This window comes from Melanostigma gelatinosum, assembly GCF_949748355.1.
Source record: "Melanostigma gelatinosum genome assembly, chromosome: 3".
Lineage (NCBI taxonomy): Eukaryota > Metazoa > Chordata > Actinopteri > Perciformes > Zoarcidae > Melanostigma > Melanostigma gelatinosum.
This window is the reverse complement of record NC_136636.1, coordinates 8,930,512-8,950,844: the sequence shown is the minus strand read 5'-3', so window position 1 is coordinate 8,950,844 and position 20,333 is coordinate 8,930,512. Positions and strand designations below refer to the sequence as shown.

Genomic DNA, 20,333 nt, shown 5'->3' with positions numbered 1-20,333 from the left:
ATTTATCTATACGACAGGTTGTCACTGTAGACACACCTGACGCCCCCTCCTGCTGCCAGAGACTCAAACAGACTCAAGGGGTCACTTTGCAGTTTATTACGATAAATCTCTTTATTATTTTGTATATCCATACAGAAATTGCAACATAATATTGGTTTGTGTAAACAACTTTGGACTGAAGCGTCAGTCGAAAACAAAAACATAAAGAAAACAGCACGGGCTACACTAAAGAATGGATAGATTACAGGGTGAAGCGTTGTCCCAAACATCTTCTATTTCCCGTCACCTTGTTGGCAGAGAAGCGGGGCAGGCAGTTCCAAGCTGGAGGATAGAGACTCTGCATAGAAGATCCATAACTATTCATGTCAGAAACACTTACAATAGCATCTATAAATTGATCGACACCGTGTGGAGATGAGTATGCAAATTTATTACAGCATATATTAAGGCGTTCAAGATGAATGTGCTCGAAGGTTGCAGTGCAGAGCCCCTAGTCTACAGAGTTGATGGACGTGTGAGAGGTCCATTAATATCAAATAAATAATACCAGAGAAGTAATATTAATGCAATAATCTGTCCAGGGTTCAAGGAACTGTTTGTAGTTCGCATATTGCAGAGGATGAACAAACAACATTTTAGCCATTCGTACATCCAGTGAAATACACGGAAGCTTTTTGACAGGAAAGATTTTGGCAGTGTTCATTTGTAGTTATAACTTCATTTGTAGTGTAGTGCAGCTATTGAGTGAACCATGCCACAAGAAAAGAGAAGGGTTTGATACTGTATATATTATTTCCATAAACTATGAGGATCCTTAGAAAAATATTTCATTTAATGCAGCATTGTACTTATACAAAATTAAACAAATAGCACAAGAAGATTATATTTTTTCCACTTTGAATGTATCGCTACTCCAACTGAAAGACTCCATCTGTCCCTAATTATTACCAGACTAGAGGATGGTTATGTTTCCTCTTTTTGAGTCTGCATACTTTTAGAGTATATAATCTTGCATCCTATATATTTATCTTAATACTTTGTTGAGCTTTGTTGACACCCTGAGAATTAATCTTTTGTCAACACAGGTCAAACCTTTCGAATTGCCGATCAATTAAAAATTTTGTTTCATTTTGAATGTATGCTGACTCTAATTTCATGACTTTATGTCAGTTTTTTAAGGATCAATCTGTCCTCTGAAGGTGAGAAGTTGTCCCATAATAGTGTGAAACACATCGAAATGACATGAAAATATTAATAGAACCAAAAAGGATTTTTGAAAGTGAACATTTTAGATGTCAATTGTTGTCAAAACCATTTTACAATCATTGTCTTTGTAGAATATATAGATAATATATAGATAGCAATACAAAACGTATATTCTAAAGTTGGCATGCTTGAGCAGGCAGTGAAGAGAAGAGACACACGGCCTCCCCCTCCTTCCTTATGATTAAATGCTTCGACTGTCACTACATGGAGGTACAGTGTGTAGCAGAGTTTTGAATCACGGGTGGACTGGAAATTTTGCACGACTTAATGACAGAATCAATGAATGAACGGTGATTGGCAAATGAAGGTAAAGAGATCAGATATGCAGCATTTGTTTTTTGGGGGGGGGGGGGGTAGAGAACTGAGTGGAAAAGTTCTCTTTCCTGTATTTCTTCTCTTCTCTTCCACACCTCCAACACCAGATCCCTTTGCTCCTCTCTTCTCTTTGCCTCCTCCTCTGCTGCTCCCCAACCAACACATTGCCACGCTTCCCCCAATCTTAAATCTCTCCTCTCGTCTCCTCTCTCCTGTCCTCTCCGGGCCTTCACTTGCGCTTATCATCTATCATCTCGAACAGGGCCTGCAGCAGTCGGTCATCTCTGTGCCTGTACGGCTTGATGCTGTAGAAGCCATCGCTGTAGTCGCTGTAGACACTGTCCTCGGGGCCTTGGTACTTGTTGATCATGTCCAGAGCCTGGTATAGCGTCTGAGGGGGGAGTCTTGTCGCAGGAGGAGAGAGGCTCCGGCCCGGCTGCTGCTGCTGCTGCTGCTGCTTCCTCCAGGCGGAGGAGGCCCTGGCTACAGACTGTGGCTGCTGCAGGGCGGGGGTCTGCCTGTTGAAGGCCGTCTGAAGGAGACGCAGCAGGGCCAGGGAGGGGGAGGAGGGTGGATTTGAGGGCTTTTTGGGCTCCTTCTCTGGGTCGGAAGGAGAGGAGGCTCGTGCAGACTCAGTCTTTGGAGGTGGATAGGCCTGTGTGGGCTTCTGTGTCAACCAGACAGACAGAGAGGAGACATGTTAATGGTGTGTGACGCAAGAGGTAAAAATAATCCATGAATCTATACAAAGATAGAAAAACATCATCTGTTTAGTTTGTTCATATTACATTTTTATAATATTTACTTAAAAAATCAATACAATCCCAAAATGCCTGAGCAGTGATCTATTTATTTGGCTCTCTAGTCCAACACAATGGATCTAAAAGTAAACAATGACTGTGATTGTGATAAGTGCTGCAATTTCTACACTGCTCACGAAATATGGACGTAAACAATCTCAAATTTAAACTGAAAGTCGACACTTAAACCTCATAGTCACTGTTTGATTTCAAGTATCCTGGAGAGCACATAATAAAAAGCTATAAATAATGTGCATATGCCAATGACATTCCCATCACTCTCGGCTGTACTTTGTGTTTTATGCAAATTGGCGCGCATGCTAACAATGCCAAACTAAGATGGTGAACATGGTCATCATTATATCTGCAAAGCATCTGCATTTAACAGCCGTTCCTTTCCTCTACATCTTAACCACGTTTGTACTCGCCTCCATCATGTCATCCATGTGTTCCACACCCCGGCGGTCGTTCTGTACAGCGTTGTAGGGAATGTACACTCGAGGTTTCTTCGTGTGCTCCGGCTTCTCCGACGTCCCGTGAAGAATCAGCTTCCAGTCCAAAATTCGACCCTCGTTCTGCATGTGGCCCGACTTTGAGGGGAGATAATGTTTGTTAGATCTCAGCAAGAACTCAGGAAACAGAAGCTCAGGAGTTATACAAACAAGCCAAATATGCTCGGTCTGTAACTCACAGTGTCTGTGATCTTTATGGTCCAAGTGCCAGCAGGATCTTCTCCCCATGTGTGGACGGACATAAAGTCCCAGTTTCTGAAGCCATTAGAGGACGTGTCCCTCTCTCGCTCAGCCAGCAGCACTGTACTGGTGCCTGAGGGGAAAATCCAAAGAGTTAGATCATCTGCGAACTTTGGTTATTTCACTCAAATGTGTGCGTCTGTGTGAGTGTGTGTGTGTGTGTGTGCACATCTCTAACCGGCTGGGGAGGTGAGTGTTATGTGCAGGTCCCCTCTCCTGGTGTATTCGATGCTGGCCTCCACTTGCACGTGCTCCAATGAGCGGACGGCGTTCTCCTGCCCCACGCAGGCTTTGGTTGGAATCTCTATCGTGATCGCCCCTGCTGCTTTCAGCTCCCTGCGGGATGAGACACACAAACATGTAGTTCCCTGACATGTTCTCATTACTGTCTGGGAAACAGCAGCGGGGTGGAACTCAACAAACTACTGCAAACATCACATTTCACTGTGAGATAATTCAATGACAAACACAATTTTGGAAATGAAAACAAGATGTACAGGTTTGGTCATTCATTTGCAAAACCAGTTAATCCTCATCTATCCCAGACATGAATGAAAGGATTTCCGTGTTCAAGCTGCCATAAAGCTGGAGAGGGTTAGACCACTAAGCATTGAGGGAAATGGAGAGCCAAATCCTCGGGATTAGACAGGGATGTAGCAAGGTAATGGGGACACTGGGTGTCAGTGCTATAGAGCCCCGTAATCCAACTGCAAATTGAAAAATGGACACTTAAAGGAACGCAGAACTCAGTTGGTTGTAGCTGCTGTCTACTGGTGGGACAAAATGTATAGCAGCTGAGCATTAGGCGTGGATCTCGGGTTAATAATTCATGAAGGGATGCAAACAGACGGCTGAACGGGACGTTGAGTTTCTGTCCGTGCTCGGCCGCTTTTGGGTTTAGATATTTAATCCCGTTGTTTAACTATTAGCATTAATGAATATTCAGAGTTGATGATTGACCTCAAATTCAAATGCTCTCAGCTGCAATCATGAAGAATTGAGATTTACAAAAAAAGAAATAGATTTGATTAATTTTAATCCTCCCGGGATTAAGATTAATTATCGTCATGATGTCACTGGAAGAGCAGCAGATGCTTCTTTAATATCACAGATCATTTAATCTGTTTCCTTCAGGGAACAATGTTCTCCATCTCAAAATGTAATCATTTGCATTGGGTCACAACGTGTATTCTAATAATATATAAGATGTATACACTGTAATGTGCAGCTACGTCTATCATTTAATAACAGAGGCCAGAAATCCCGGGCTGTTGGCAAAGCGACAAACAACAAAACTCAAATGGTAGACGAGAGCAGCTGTGAAGCAGCCGCATACCTGGGCTGGAAAGAATCATCCCTGACGATGCATTGCTTCTTTTCAGGCGCATGCTTCCACGTGGCCGGGTCCGCCAGGTCCACCAGGGCTTTAGCGTTGAGAAGGCCGAAGCCAAACCGGCTGTTGACCATCAACCCGGCTCCGTTCCTCTTCCAGCCTGGGTTATTGGCCAAAGGGTCGAACTCGGAGGTCCAGACCACAATGTGCTGCAGGTCTCTCCAGGTAAGATCTGGGCTGCGGGAGGGAAGACGCAGAGCCCGACCAATGAGTATTTACTGATATCGATGTAGAAGTGTGAAATGACAAGAATATCACATGCAGATTGTGAGCAACAGCACTACGTACTTTTGTTCCAGTGCAAGGGCGAATATTCCAGCAGCCAGAGGGGCAGAGGCCGACGTTCCCGTGTGAGTCTGAGTGCACTCATTGTGCAGGTCAGCGCTCGTCTGAAAGCAAGCAGGCAAAGTGTCACGAAATTCATGTATTAAGATAACACAAATAAGGTTAGTTGACTTAAAACACAACATAGTTGACAGACGTAGTTGCTTACAATCCTCTGGTCGGTGTAGTCTCCACTGCTGTATGCTGTAGCCAGAGTGGAGGAGCACTTCTCTGCGTACCACGGGGACAGGCCCTGCTGGGAGGCGCTGCTGATTGAGATGGTGTAGATGCTGTCCGTGTAGCCGTCGCAGTCACAGTTATCGCCCTGGCGCCCACCATTACCTGATGCCCAAACAAAGATTGAGCCTTTCCCCCCACGGCCCTGCGGAGGACAAGAGACAGAGAGAGAGAGACAGAGAGAGAGAGAGAGCTGAAGACGATAAGAAACGCTAGATGTGTTGCTGTATCAGATACCGTGTTGTTACACACATTCAGCTGCTGCCATAATACTGTTATAGAAATAATAAATATGAGGAAAATTGTTTCATGGTATTAGATGTAATACTTCTAGGTAACTCCAGTAACATTGTCCTTATTGATTATATGCGATCTGATTCCCATCACTGCTGCAGATAGCTCCCATTAAGAACCTCAGTCTGGGTTCACACCAGCTTGAGTCTGAATACAAGCTGCCCGTCCTATCGTTTACCTTCTGGATACCGTATTCAAAAGCCTTCTGGGCCAGGCGTCCAGGGCCCTCCACTGTCTTGCCATCATCGTTGGGTCCCCAGCTAGCACTGTAGATGTCCACATGGTTTGGATTGAACCCAATGGAGCTGGCCTCGATGGCATCAGTCACGATTCCGTCGAGCATACGAATCCCTGAGCAGAGGGGTGCAGGAACGTTAGCGCCCAGTTACGCCTTCTGTTTTCATGAAACTTGATGGAAAGGGTGAAGCATGGGCCAATGAAGAACCCGTTCAATTTTGGACTCACGGGGCGGATACATGATTATTCTTTCACTTTCGTTGACATTGTGAGATCAGGCATATTTGCAGACGTTTCATTAATTCATGGCTAAGCTGACATCAAATGTCGCAATTTACGCACTCATAGCAGTAAATAAAGAGAAAACAACTAAATTAAATCTATTAAAGCAGCCGTAATCTAAAGGTTATGAATAATACAGTTGTGTTTTAGGGCAGCAAAATGTGTGATGTTTGTTTCTTGAGATGCACTAAGAACCAGCGGGCCACCCTGGCCCTTCAAACGTTGCAGCCTAAATATTGCAAACCATTGTTTGGGTGGATTGGAGCTCATTGTGCCGTTAACTATCGGGTGTAAAGATCAGATCTCCATCAGGAAATCTTCCTTCCCTGCTGGCTATAAATAAAATAAATTAAAAACCAGGGATATGCAGCCTTTGGTATCTAACAACAGTGCTCAGAACGGAAGTACTTGATGAATTCTCTTTGTGTCCTTTTCTTTCGTAGACTATTTAAAACGTATGGTGCACAAGCACCCACCAAAGCTATTGTATAACATATCAAGTATATCACTGGTGATAAAACAAAGGCTTTCAGTTTCCATGCCGATATCAAACAGATTTAATCAATGCTCATTTAAATCCCTCATAGCAGTGCAATTTGAATTTCTCAGTCTCTAGTGTCTGTCTGAGCAAACAGACAACGACATAAATGAAATTCACACAAAACAAAATGATATTCACGAAAAAAAAGAAGAAGCTCTTACCTCCAACCTTGGAGTTGAATGCCACTCCAACACCACATTTATTGTTGTCTGCCTGCATAGCGATCTCCCCAGCGCACCTGGTCCCATGTCTAAGAAACAATTACATATTCAATACACACTTAACACTAATCCTGCATATTTCGGTTCGGCTCCATCCCTCACCTCAAGTCAGACTCAGAGCTGTATCTTTGGGTGTGAAAGGCAGGAAATGCATTGTGTTTCCCTCATGGCTACCTTGAACTGTTTCACCTGCACTCATTATTTCATAGGATGCAAAACTCAAGAGGCCACTATAACGTTTGATTCCATCATTTTTCTTGTAAAAGGTCATGTTTAGAGCAGAAATATCGATTGTGATGACAGGGTCAGGGAGATTCTCGAGTTGTGTGGCTCTGCAATTATTCATCTGGAAGAAAAGACTTTGATCTGTTGAGTATAGACAACAAAAGAGCACAGGGTTGTTTGGCAGAGAGGAGTGTGTGTGTGTGTGTGTGTGTGTGTGTGTGTGTGTGTGTGTGTGTGTGTGTGTGTGTGTGTGTGTGTGTGTGTGTGTGTGTGTCTGTCTGACAGCTAACAGACGGTGAGCCATTAACTCCAGGCATGGTCTGAGAAAACAGTTGAGGCAGTAAACTGAATCCTGAGTCTTCCAATGCTTGTGCAGAATCAGCTTCTTTGTTCCTGTGCCTATGTTATGCTTATTAATTATTACACTGGGACCCTGTAATAAGCCAGCCCGTGCCACAAAAATGGCCAATATCAACTCTCCGCACAGTTAACTCACTTGTTTTCATTCGTGGAGTCGTATCTGGGGAAAGGGTCGGGGTCGTTGTCGTTGAAGTCGTAGCTCGCTGCTGCGTCCTTTGAACAACAACAGACAGAAATATATCAAGGGTTGACGTCAGCGTACGTTTGTCAGAGCCAATCTGCTGTCATGGAGACACATTTGGTAGGTGACAAGAGGAGAGACTGATGTGTCATAATGGTGAAACAACACGTTGAATGACTCTGAGGGGAAGCGGGTGCTTGTCCACAACTATATTTTGAAATATTCCTGGTTTGACAAACAGCAGGGGGTTGAAATGCTACACTGTGTGCGGAAAGTCATGCCTGTCCCATCATTTCCTGCAGCGTAAAATGCAATTCAATATACAAATGATGTTCTTATTAAAGAGGAAATCAAAATGAATGCTTCCTTTCAGTAACCGCTTTAATATCCGATCTAAAGCAGACGCCTGTGCCTGTCACTTTGGATCCATAAGTTATGCAAATGATCGCTGCTCATATGCCGTGATTGTTAAGCCTCTCTGATCAGCGTTAACTTAATTACAGTGGGAGTTGTTTCCATCAGCCCTGTTGTCATACATTATGTCCTTCCCTCCCTCCCACAATCCCTTTCTTCCTCTTCCCTTCTTTTGCGCTGGCAATGCAGCGGTTTATAAAAGCAACAGCGCTGTTTGAAACCAAACCACAGATGTGGCTTTTTTTATGTTTTCAGAGTGCCTCTCTCAACAGGAGAAACGATGCAAAGATGAAAACCTCGCTGAACTCCCTTTCAGCCGTGCTCGCTTTCATCGGTTTGCAATTATCCGCAACCCCCTTTCACACTGTCCGGAAAAAACGAAATGTTTTCATATTCTGCGCCCCTAAATGTGAGTAATCATTCAGAGCAGAATACCCAGGAATTAAAAACATGAAAAATGGCTTTTTAGAGGCAGACCTTATCGCACTGAAGATCTAATACCGGCTTTTTTAATTTATTTAATCAATTGCCTTGTAAGGTGTCACCAGCAGCGTTGCTATGGCAACGACAGACCTAGACGACGGAGGCTGTCTCCATGGAAACAGTGTCTTACGTAGTTGGAGTAGATGTCCGTGTGGTTCCACTCCAGCCCGTCATCCAACACGGTGATGACCACTCCTTTGCCCGTGATGCCTTTCTGCCACACGGGGATCACGTGCAGGTCGAGCTTCGGCAGCGAGGAAGACGTCCGAGTGTCTTGCTGTGAAGATACAATTACAAAATCTGTAAATCAAGCTAAATTGTGTGTGGATTAGCTCTGAACAGGCTCTCTAAATATGATCAGATATGTTAAGAAGGTCAGCCAAAGTCCTCCAGCTCACTCCGCCTGCCTGTTCTTCCACTGACATTTACAGAAATTCAATACTTGACTGTTGGCTTGTTGAGTGCACTCCTATGGCCACTTGTAGGCAGGTTGCTGCCAGAGGGTCATAATGATGCAGGCTTTGTGGGGGGGGGGGGGGCTGTTTTGAATGGAAAATCGGCAGGAAGTGAGGGAGAGTGAGCAGGGCCGATGCCTGTCTGCTCGGGAACAGTATGATTCTGAGCTGGAGACGGCTAAGACTAAAAAAAGAACCCACTTTGCTCTTTCGCTCTTTGCGCATTATGCACAGACACTGCAGAGCGCCACCCCAAGACGTGACTCATCCCTGTCGTGTATCGCCTCTTTTCCTGTTCTTTGACTCCCCAATCCTCTAACTAGCATCTTGTCTGTACCGCTCTTTCTCTTTGGACAGTATCAGTTCCAGCTGACAGTCAATAGAGCCCATTCAATGTAAATACGCAGCAGATGTCACGCTGTCACACGATGCGTTTCAATGGCCATTTGCTCAAGAGGATTTCACTCCCGACCAGCTCATATCTACAGCTTGCCTGTTTTGGTGTAAGACCAAATGAGTCACTTGTCGATGCTGGTAGCAGCTGAGGGGGCTCTCAGTGGCCGGCCATGCATCGATTTTAATGTTGCACAGCAAACACACACAGCAGCTTATGCAAGTCTCTCTGCAGCTATCGCATGTGAAATGAGAGAGTGGACACACACGCCAGAGCACAATGAGATCCCTCCATGCACAATTAACATAGATTCTCTCTCTCTCTCTCTCTCTCTCTCTCTCTCTCTCTCTCTCCCTCCCTCTCTGGCAGGAGGAATTTCAAGCTTCAAGTATGAGTCACTCCCTGATTAAATGATCAGGCTCCGTGCCTCCGTCACACAGCTCCACCCTCACTCTGATGTCATCGTGGCGTCATATGTGCGTCTACATTTGCAAATACTGGAGCTAAGAAAATAACATCACAGCATTGTGGCTGTGATGTTATTTTCTTTCCAGCTATTTTTTTGTGCTGAGCTTTGTCCTTGCTGGAGAGCGAATAATGATACTTTGTATGAACTGGTATGTGGCTCCTGCTGTGAACACAGGCACAGAGTGATGTGGAAATACACTAAGCGGCACTTTAAGGCCAATTCCATTAGTGCCATCATCTCTCATCGGCAAAAATGATTCATCTCAATTTGTTTCTTATTCCCCACAAGCGTGTGACTCATGGTCGGTTAGCGCAGGTGCGTAGAAGTGGAAGCTGAGAGAACGTAATGTGAATCTCTCTCTCTCTCTCTCTCTCTCTCTCTCTCTCTCTCTCTCTTCTGAATGCTTACCGTTTATTTAAAGATACACACACATTAACATTAATGGTCATTGTTCTAGGTATATACTGTATTGGCATCACATCAACATATTACAGTTGATTATGGTGTTTAAATCATTACGAAATAATACATTAGAACAGAAATCAGCAACTTTTTTGATAATTGGTTAATTGCATTAATCATTGATTAACAATCAATTTAGCTGCTTTTTTCCATTTCACGTCATTATAAATTAGATATCTTTGGACTGCCTATTTTCAATATTTTCTGACATGTTATGAAAACGTATTCATTTAATCGAAAAATCATCTGCAGTTGCAGCCCTAATGGAGTAGCTTGTGTTTTAATGTATTTAATTTGATCTGGTAAAGAATAGAAAATATAAGCAGCACCCAGAAACACTGTTGTATCCACTGTACGTGCTCTGGTCAACAGAACAGTCGCATAGTTCAAGATTAATGATTCAAATCAGTAAAGATTTTGGGGTCAGCCTACGGTCAGGATAAAGTAACGGATCTGGCAGGGGATGCACAGCTGTGACAGTCGACTGTTCTCTGCTGCTTTGCCTGAATGGGCTGAACCATCCCATTCAGGGTAAATTGGGACTTAATGCACGGCTCTACTCTATTCCATCCCGCTGGATTATATTCTCTGCACTCCTCTCATCTCCACACGGACTGCTCCACCAATTTAGCAAATGGCTCTTTTGGCTAGAGCTGCCCGATAGCGTGCTATTGTTACACCGCTTTCATGTTTTGTTTCCCCGCTTTTTGTGCATTTCTACACACATGCGTGCATGCAAACTTACTGAAACAGCCCTGTGTGCGTACAAATGCATGTTGCTATAGGTATAATTCACACACACACACACTCAGTGGCCTGGACGCTGGAGGCATGAGGTCACTGTGAGGACAGAGCAGAGAGCAGTGTGGAGCTGTCCAGCACGCACAGGGTTTTGGAGAACAGACCAGCTTAACAGCAAACAGGCGGTTCAACCACACACAACAGAAGTGCACAACATATGACCAGTACGGGGATATCGAATGAAATCTGTTGTCTTTGGAGCTCTGGAAAGTCCACAGTGTTCAAATATGTTTCTAAAAAAAGGCATCTTTAAGCCAGCACAAACTAGATTAATTGTTGAGCCACCTGTTGAATTCCTCATGCACATTCTCTATCAGTGCTTAATCTGCTGCTTTGTGTTGTGTGTGAATCACTTTCAAGCCTTAGTGGTGACTCACCAGGTACCACTGCTGGTTCCACATGGGATCATCAAACAGCTTATCCACCGGGCAGTCCCTGCACTCCCCGAGGGACGCTCGCTTGTTGCGACGTTTCTCGTACTGCTGCTCTGCCCACAGCACCTACACACAGACGAGAGGAGGCGGCCGTTACAATGAGACCAAAACGATCGCGCGCAGAGCACGACAAGTCAGCAGAGGAAAGTGGCCACTCACCCGATCATCCTCCAACAGCCGCCTGGTGATGTGGTTGGCGCTTCGTTTCATTCTGCTGGTATGATTGCGGTGTTTGAACAAGAAATGGTCTTCCAGGGCCCCGATCTGCACAGAGGAAGGCAAGAGACAGATAGGAAATGACATAATACCAGCCATCTGGTCGCTGAAGCCTGTCCTACAGGTCTAGAAACATTATTATCTCTCACAAAAAGCCTCAGGAATTCAGTTTTGCAGGGGAGAAACAAAAAGAAGCTGTTAAACTCAGACGGTGTGATCACTACACTGTTACATCTAAATGTCTGCCTCTATTTTATCTATGATACACTGTGTGGTGTTCTTCTATGAAGTGAAGGGTAAACTACGTACTTAGAAATCTGATTAGCATGACATACAGTATTTACAAGTTTTATTTTCATGTATTCAACCAAAACATTGTAAAAACAAAGCACAATGGGACCTACAGGTGTGAATGCTTTTCTGCCAATTCTTTCCATGCATCTTTGGGGAAAGTAAAGCATTTTATATCCACATTCATGCAATGGACTGATGCTAAGCAATGTGTCAATTAGTTTACTATTTTGATGACATCTAGCTCTTGTTCTTTTGGAGGCTGATGCTGTAAATCGCTTAGGATAAAAAGTGTCCTCTGAATGAATGTAATGTAATATAAAAACTGAATATGTGTGTGATTATGTGTGAAGATGACAGCCTCAGTATCCAAGACAGCTGCGTTAATCATTGGCCGCTGATGTTCAGAGCTACAGGCTTCATATTAATGAGCTGTCCTTATGATGACTAATGTGTTTGTTTAGGAGAAGACTGCATGAGTCAGTCTGAAATGCTGGGGAAAAAAACAGGGCCGTACTGAACATGGATATGAAAACCAGAGTTATCAGAAGTGTGTAAACAGTGAGTCAGAGATTGATTAAATCCTCCACCTTTGATTTAGCAGGGTGCTGAAAATGTACAGTGTGCTTTAGGACTATCATAAAAGGAAGGAGTTTCCATTCTGATGGCTTGATCAAGCAAAGTATGATAATTGATATGGCTATTGCCTGGCTGGTATTGTAGACCGTTTCATGATTCATTTTGCTTTTATGGTTTCTGCTGAGTTGCTGTTAAATTAGGTGTTTGATATTAAAACGAGACATTATTCAGGTACCAGTTTGCTTTGATATCACGCCAAATAAAAAACGATCCATTAAAACGATCCATTAAAACAGCCAGCACACACACCTATCTAATATAATTATAATTATAATTAATATATCATTATAATTAAGCGCTTTTATTGCTCAAGTCTAAACACGGGGACATAAATGCCTACCTGTCGGACCAGTTTGTAGTCCAGCTCTTTGGCGATCCCCTCTGCAGCGGCCAGTCCGCCGGGGATCTCCACTGCCCACTCGTTCAGGTACTGCCTGTCCCCGTAAGAGGACTCCATCGACCGGGCACCCGCGGGGAAGAGGATGGCGAACACACAACACATCACCGCTGGATGACATCTCACTTCCATCTCAGAGGAAATTCAACCAGATGAGAAAAAAATAAATATATATATCTGTACAAATAGCTTAAATGCTCCCGAGAAAGCAGCCACAACTCCGAGGTATAAATGTTTCGTGGTGACTACAAATAAATCTCCTTGTTTTCTGTTAATTCCTAAAGAAACAGCTGGCTGAGGTCGAGCGGACGAGAAACTGCGCGGTATTGGTTCGCCGAGGAGAGGAAATACTAGTGACGGGGAGGGCTGGTGTGTGCATTGTGTGTGTGGTCGTCATGGGGGGGGGGGGTGTACACACGTCAAATTACGGGTGCTCTGACGTCAGTTTGGCGTCTACCTTAGGTAAGAGAGTTCGAGTCCTTGAGGGAGAAAGTCTGAGAGGGAGGAGGAGATCCGACTAAAAATATCCCCGTTTGTCCCTGGAGCTGCAGGAGAAAGACAACAATAAAACGAATCCTTATTAAACAGTGCTAATACTTATACACGTCTGTCACTATGAGGCGGATATCCTTCAACTGTATCCTCAAATCTTTTGTAGTTTTGTTCCGAAGCATTTCGGTAAATGAAATGTCTGTCTCAACCAACAACACATCTCTCTCTCCGGCCTCAGGCTCACGTGTCCACGTCGCCGAGAGAGAGAGAGAGAGAGAGAGAGAGAGAGAGAGAGAGAGAGAGAGAGAGAGAGAGAGAGAGAGAGGCGTTTCAGCACCGCGGACAGCTCCGTGCTCTCACCGCAGATTGTCGTCAGGTGATGCCACTGACACAAACACTGGGATGTGAAGGGAAATGGGTCTGAGAAGGCTTATCACAACAATACATAATAATAATAATGATAATGAGAAAGACGTTTATTTGTTGTTCTGATGCAACTCACTCAGTTATATTACATGTATCTAAATCACAGACAAGCATTGAAGTATCCACATCCTGCACTGAAAGAAAAGTAGTAGCCTAATACCAAAGGAGTCAAAAAATAAAAAATCCAAAACGGTTTTTAAAATGTTTCCTTTGTTCCACTGTTATTGCTTTCCAAAAGAGGTAACATCAAACAAAAGAAAACAATGATAACATAAAACTAAACAACAAGAAGACAAAAAAACAAGATAATAATAATGATACTAATTCAGGTCTAAGTGGTTCTAAAGGTTATCGTTTCATTTCACAGAAATTGCAAAAGCCCATTTTTACGCTGTAAGCTGTTCACATTATGTCAGATGGCTGTGAAATATGTACACAAACATAATGTAATATTTGTAGATGTGAAATAAAAATGTCAATTGAAAATGTTACAGAAATTATAGATATGGGAAATTGCACACAAACATGTCATCCATCTACAATATCTATCACTGTATGTTGTGTATGTGTAACACACACACACACACACAGTTTTTAATGAAGCAGTTATGCAGCATTGGGATTTTTGTATCATTTAGTTTGGTGTCTTTTTTCCACCACATCTTTGACATTTAGTTAAACAGCATCGGGTGTTGTGGGTTTTATTATTTTATTCAAACAAATCTGCATTTGATGTCCACTGTTTTTTCATTGTAAAATGTAGGATGTGTTCTGTCATTTTGTCGACCTAAATCAAACAGTGTTTACGGGCAGTTGTTCGACAGGTATATTGCCAGCATCAGATGCTGTTTGACTTGTTTACTGATGCAAACAGTGGATCAGTGTGCTCTGATTTCACAGGTGGACAATGATCCAAAGATAAAGCTGGTGGAAGAGTCGATGTTATGTGTATGGGTTGTGTTGATGCGGTTCATACCAGACAAACTGTATTGATCAAATACAAACAAACACAACAATAAGAGCACTTTTATACAAAAGGAATCTTTAGTATAATTCAGAAGTACAATATTTGTGGAAAAATAGACTGAGCTTGTATAAGTCATCGTGGGTTCAACTTGTCAGAACTGATGATGACTGATGCCTTAGGTCACCTGGCCATTTGCAAACAGGTTTGCACCAGATCTGCAGTATGATCCACGATTACCTAGCAACATCTGTTTGCTCTGACCGAGGCACTCACTCCGTCACACAGAAACTCACAGGTGAAGAGCCATAGAGATATTAACAAGATGGACGATCTTCATTGCGGGAGATCCTGGTTTCATTACAGGGCAGTGAATTTTTGATTGTTTTCATTGATTCTCAGAACCCTCTGTCCTTATCGCTGAGCTGCGAGGGTGTGCATTTCACTCCAGGGGTCTGAGTGCACTCATCCAGGCTTCCTTATTCCACCTTGAGGACACACACACACACACATACACACACACACACACTTACAGACAAAAGTGATGCCTGCATCATCTCCGTCAAATGAGGTCAGAGGTCTAAGTGTGTTTCGTCAGCTAATTGCTTTTCCAGAGGGTGAAGGAAAACCGCTGCTTTTAGGTGGAGGATGACGCAGATGGAGCTACATCAACTGCTGACATTAACTCAACCGAAATCAATTAGGTGTGACAAATAGATGTAAAGCCTTCAACTGCACTTCCCTCTGATGTCACAGTTCATTAATGGTTCAGTGACAATTACAGTATTTTGTAGTTTCTTGGCAATTTACACAATTAGTTACTGATACGCCATCGTCTGGTTTTGTGTGTATATTATATACAGTTTTTCAAGATCTAGCACATTTTCAAATTCCAAAGACATAACATTAAAATGATCTAATGATACAATTACATACAAATCAAATTAAACTGAGGTCTGTCATGCAGCAGCACACTGTAGTCTAACATGATTATGAATAAAAAGAGACGCATAACGCCAGTGAATGGGACTGATATACTCCCATGTCACACCAACAACCCAGTGAAATGTGGCGCGTGTGACACTCAACAAGGACAGGGGGTTGCCATGCCAACCCCCCTCCTTTTGTCATCTTAATTGTCGCCGTGGCCATCAGACAGAAACCGTGTGACGAACCAGAAAACAGGAGTTTCTAGAATATAAGATCGGTAGAACGCGTTGAATTGTGTCAGATGGGTTTATTTCATGATGTTCTGATACAAAAACATGCGATCGAACACAATGAACTGCGCTTTAAAATCTGGTAAAGTCTGCAGAGATGTGATCATGTAATATTCAGTTGGCTCACATATTGCAGCCCTCACAGCATGCAGGTTCATGTTGTGATGAAAGCAGCATTATGTTTTAAGGAGCAGACACTAAATATATACTTTACGTTGTCACAGAGAGTGGAAACTTAAAAATGTGGGTAAAATTAAGGTTCAAGAGAGGGAACAAAAGCCATTCAAGTCTGTAAATAGTGGAGTAAAAGTATGCTTTAAGATCACAATCACATAGTTATTTAATACATTTAGGAGCAGAAGAGAAGGATTTCTGTAGTACATTTGAAATAGAACATTTCAAAACAGACAGACAAGCCAGTAAACAAGTAAAGATTATATAAAAAACGACTCAAAACAGAGTAGAAATATATAAATGAAATAGCAGAAAAACATACATGTATATAAACACATACATTTACAGATACATCAAATATACATACAGTATTTAGTAATTGATAGTGTTAATGTCGTTGTACCAGCTGTATTCAGTAGTCTGTTAGTGAAGGAGCAGCAGAAGCTTATTCAGTCTACAAGACTGCATAGCTGTTGCAAATATGAATACCTGAAAGAAAAGTAGCAAAGGTTAAGAAGCGTCTCATTCATTCATGTCAACAAAGCTCAACCAACGTTGTACAAATGTCATCAGTTATCAGACGATTCTGTAAAAATGCCGTTATGGAGTCAACCAGATTGACATCACTTTTCAGGTGACAGACTGCTGGTTTCTGAGGGGATGTGACGGGTTCGTACTGTTGTCAGGACAGATAGTCTCTGAAGGCCATCAGACTGATGGATACCATCAGGGGTCAGACGTAGTCATCGCTTTCATCCACCCTATTTCACCGACATCAGAGCTGTACCAGAAACAGATAAACGACAAAGGACAAGTCAGTGTGCTCACAGGAAGTGCGCCAATCGCACAGGAAGTGTGCCATTCAGTGTTGAATTCGTTTTTCTGTAGTGCCTCCGTTTGTTTCCTCTGTTTCTTTCAACCTGCCATGATGCTGCATGGATCCACATGTCAATCAATCCAGCTGTTCTGACAGCTGAATATCTTTTAACAGACAACATCATACACACGTTATTAATCTATATCTCAAATATATGGTCTGGTCATGCTGGAAGTAATCCTTATATTGATAAGAAAAAAAACAGCTATGGTAAGAAACACAGGCATAATTATGTTGAAATCGAACACATTTATAAATTTATTATAGCACATATATATATATATATATTTATATATATATATAAAATATGACTGTAGAAGTAACCACATTTACTCAAGTGCTGCACTTAAGTACAACTTTGAGCCACTTTTACTTGCTACTTCCACTCCAATACATGTTCGGAGGGAAATAATGTACTTTTTGCTGCACTATATATACACTTGAGAATTTATGTAACTTGTTACTTTGCAGATTTAAATGAATAACATAAACTGCTGCTGCTAAACCTGCTGTTGATTTGATGGCAGTCCCGCTGTTTCCCACCAGAGGGCAGCGTTGTGCTAAATAAATAAACGCACCAGGTTCCTGAGAGAAAAAACACATCGACGGTGAGTCAACTCTTCCCTGGTCTGTGGGGCGTGTCCCGTCATGTGAAAAAAACAAAAATCCAGTTTGTATGTTGGTTATTCCTGTGTTGCGTGTAGATTTGATACATGTTTTATCGATTCACATGCACTGAATCGCGCAGTAAATACGGTGTGTGTGGACCCATCTCACACACTGGCACTTTTCTCTTTCTGTCTCGTAATTCAATACGATTACAATTGTGTCAAATCTGTATTTTAGTGTCGACCACTGTAGCTGAACAATCTGAAGATCAAATATCCTGACAAAGTACAAGACCACACTTCTCCATCTTTAAGTAATAAGCTGCACACACGCACGCACGCGCATTGCGAACACATTTGCACACGTTTGATCGATCATCAGAGACGAATGTTTTCTCAGCGGGAGGGGCACATTCTTTTGCTGCAAGGGGCAGATCAGCCCGTAGACTCAGATCCTCAGAGAGAGCACTGAGGGCGCAGAAGGCAACTTAACAAGTGTATCCACGCGTGTTCTGAAGATGCCACACAAGCGACGAAGCCATGGCCACCACAAAAACCCAAAGGAGGCGGACGAAGTAAGTTAATTGCACGGCACACACGGAGCAAAGTGATCGTACAAGTTTAGGATGTGTTTACAGATGCAAATAATCTCATGAACACACTAAATGGTTTGCGCAAAGACAACAATGTCAGCAGTTTCCATACATGCATATTGATTGTAACACACATGTACAAGTAGGACACATATTCTATGTTTTGTTACATGTATCTTTGATCGCTGCATCGATTAACCATGTCCATATCAGTCAACATCATCGGTCAATTGATACATCAGTGGTTGCCAACAGTTGAGAAGCTATTCGTGCGGTTCTCCCATGTGGCCAAACCCCCCATAGCAGTTCAGCTAGAAACACAATGGAAGCCTCAAGTTCCTTCCATGGAAATATGTGAATGGTGAGGGGAGGGGGCTGTTACAACACGGGTATGTGCTTGATTCTTCTTTGGCGGGGCGGAAGAGTCAGACGTCCCACAATAAAACAATGCATTTCAACGGATGTGATTGAGTCAGAAGAGGGCTACAGTCCAGACAAACAAAGTGAGGCAAGTTTTAGCAGTGCGTGGGGAGTGGCTCTCACTGTTTGGGAAGGCATGATTAACAAGATCTGGCGGTGAGAACAGGAAAGAGTGGCAGTGCAGGGAAGAACCTTTATTTCAGGGCAGTGCGGTACTTCACTCCCAATCCCTCATGGCGTACGCAGCATACTGGATGAGTCTTGTGAGTACATTTGCAACTTTTCACCTCTCTCTCTCTCTCTCTCTCTCGCTCTCTCTCGCTCTCTCTCTTTCTACTGTTTGGCACTCTCTTCAAAACGCCCTCGGCTTAACAGTTGGCACCTGAAGAGACGCTGCTTGTCTACATTTATTGTTGCATTAAACCAGCGCAACAAGTCTGAAAGTGTTCGAGCTTTGCTGAATGCACTCCAAAACTTGGCATTGGCTGCACAAAGCAACAGTTTGAAGTGAAATGAATTATCGTAAAGGGCTTTGTCCATATTCTGTCACACACACACACACACACACACACACACACACACACACACACACACACACACACACACACACACACACACGGTGTTTAGATATGAGGGTGTGTCTGTGTAAACTGAGATACGCTGCAGTGTCTTGCCACAGTTTCAACTCATTCCAAACTATTCATGTTGAACATGAAGTCAGAATAAAATGTGTTATTTGAATCACATGCAGTTATCATTGCGTACACAAATACCAACATTTAATCAAATGCTATGTGGTGTTTGTTTTTTATTAGCATTAGACTTTCATCAACATGTTGGAAAAGCAAGAATAACTAGACTTGTGCATGAAACATTTTCCATCAGATGTTGGATGAATAAACCATCAACACAATAGGTTAAAACTCACTGCTTCCTGTACAACACGTTCCATTGAATTTCAGTTATGCTAACAAGTTGGTGTGTGTGTTTTTGTGTGCATGCGCATGTGCGCGTGTGTGTGTAGCAAGGAGGAGCAGCTGCTTCCCCACTTGAAGTCCATGATAGCAGTAGGTTTTCATCCTGCTGTCCCACTGCAGGGTCCTGCTATGGCAAGGTACTGACTCAACCTCCTCCTGCTGACTCACAGATGTTCTCTGAAACCAAGTTATTGAACTTTCCCCACATAGGCAGAATCTGGCAAGAGTGACTTTAAAAGGGATTATTATCGCCTAAATGTGGGATGGATCCCATTCTGATTTATTTGTCTGTTGTCGTGTTAGTTTAAGGTTTCAAATAGTTTGGATATTTTTGATACTTTCTACAAAAAGAAAAGCCTCTCTAATTTCGGTGGTCATGACAATTTTAAGACCCAAAAAAAGAAAAGTGAGATTTTCGTAACATGTGTTACGTGATTTCTGGGGGGTGACCCCTCACGATTTTTTATTTCGATAATAAAAAATTGAAAAATTAATTAATTAATTAATTTTTTTTATTTTTATTATTAGAATAAGTATCAGTGTGGTTTGGAGCATGTAAAGAATGCCATCAGTAATGTACCGAGCTGGATCAAACACAACTTACCTCAGGGGCTGAAGGGGATCATCTGAGGCGTAACCCCCCTCTGGGCTGGCTTCTCAAGAAAATATGAAGAAAAGGACTTGGTCGAAGAAACTAAT

At 42.8% G+C, this 20,333-nt stretch overlaps 1 protein-coding gene across 1 annotated transcript; it reads right to left on the bottom strand.

Annotated features, from left to right (window-relative positions):
- Nucleotides 1-130: 130 nt before the first annotated feature.
- Nucleotides 131-13,159, bottom strand: pcsk1 (proprotein convertase subtilisin/kexin type 1). Its single transcript, XM_079265467.1, has 14 exons — nucleotides 12,827-13,159; nucleotides 11,500-11,604; nucleotides 11,284-11,406; nucleotides 8,456-8,602; nucleotides 7,384-7,460; nucleotides 6,603-6,691; nucleotides 5,560-5,732; nucleotides 5,020-5,232; nucleotides 4,815-4,915; nucleotides 4,470-4,703; nucleotides 3,312-3,469; nucleotides 3,073-3,206; nucleotides 2,810-2,971; nucleotides 131-2,248 (listed from the first exon to the last, which is right to left on the bottom strand). Exons 1-14 carry the CDS (start codon nucleotides 13,013-13,015, stop codon nucleotides 1,811-1,813), a joined length of 2,343 nt encoding a protein of 780 aa, XP_079121593.1. The 5' UTR covers nucleotides 13,016-13,159; the 3' UTR covers nucleotides 131-1,810.
- Between the last annotated feature and the right edge of the window lie 7,174 nt (nucleotides 13,160-20,333).

Bases quoted from the DNA above. Each gene is read 5' to 3' on its own strand.
- pcsk1 (XM_079265467.1), bottom strand. From the start codon at position 13,015: ATGGAAGTGAGATGTCATCCAGCGGTGATGTGTTGTGTGTTCGCCATC. The intron at 8,603-11,283 runs GTGAGTCACCAC...GTATCTTCACAG, and splicing joins GGAACCAGCAGTGGTACCTG to CAAGACACTCGGACGTCTTC. The intron at 5,733-6,602 runs GTAAGAGCTTCT...CCCTCTGCTCAG, and splicing joins ATTCAACTCCAAGGTTGGAG to GGATTCGTATGCTCGACGGA.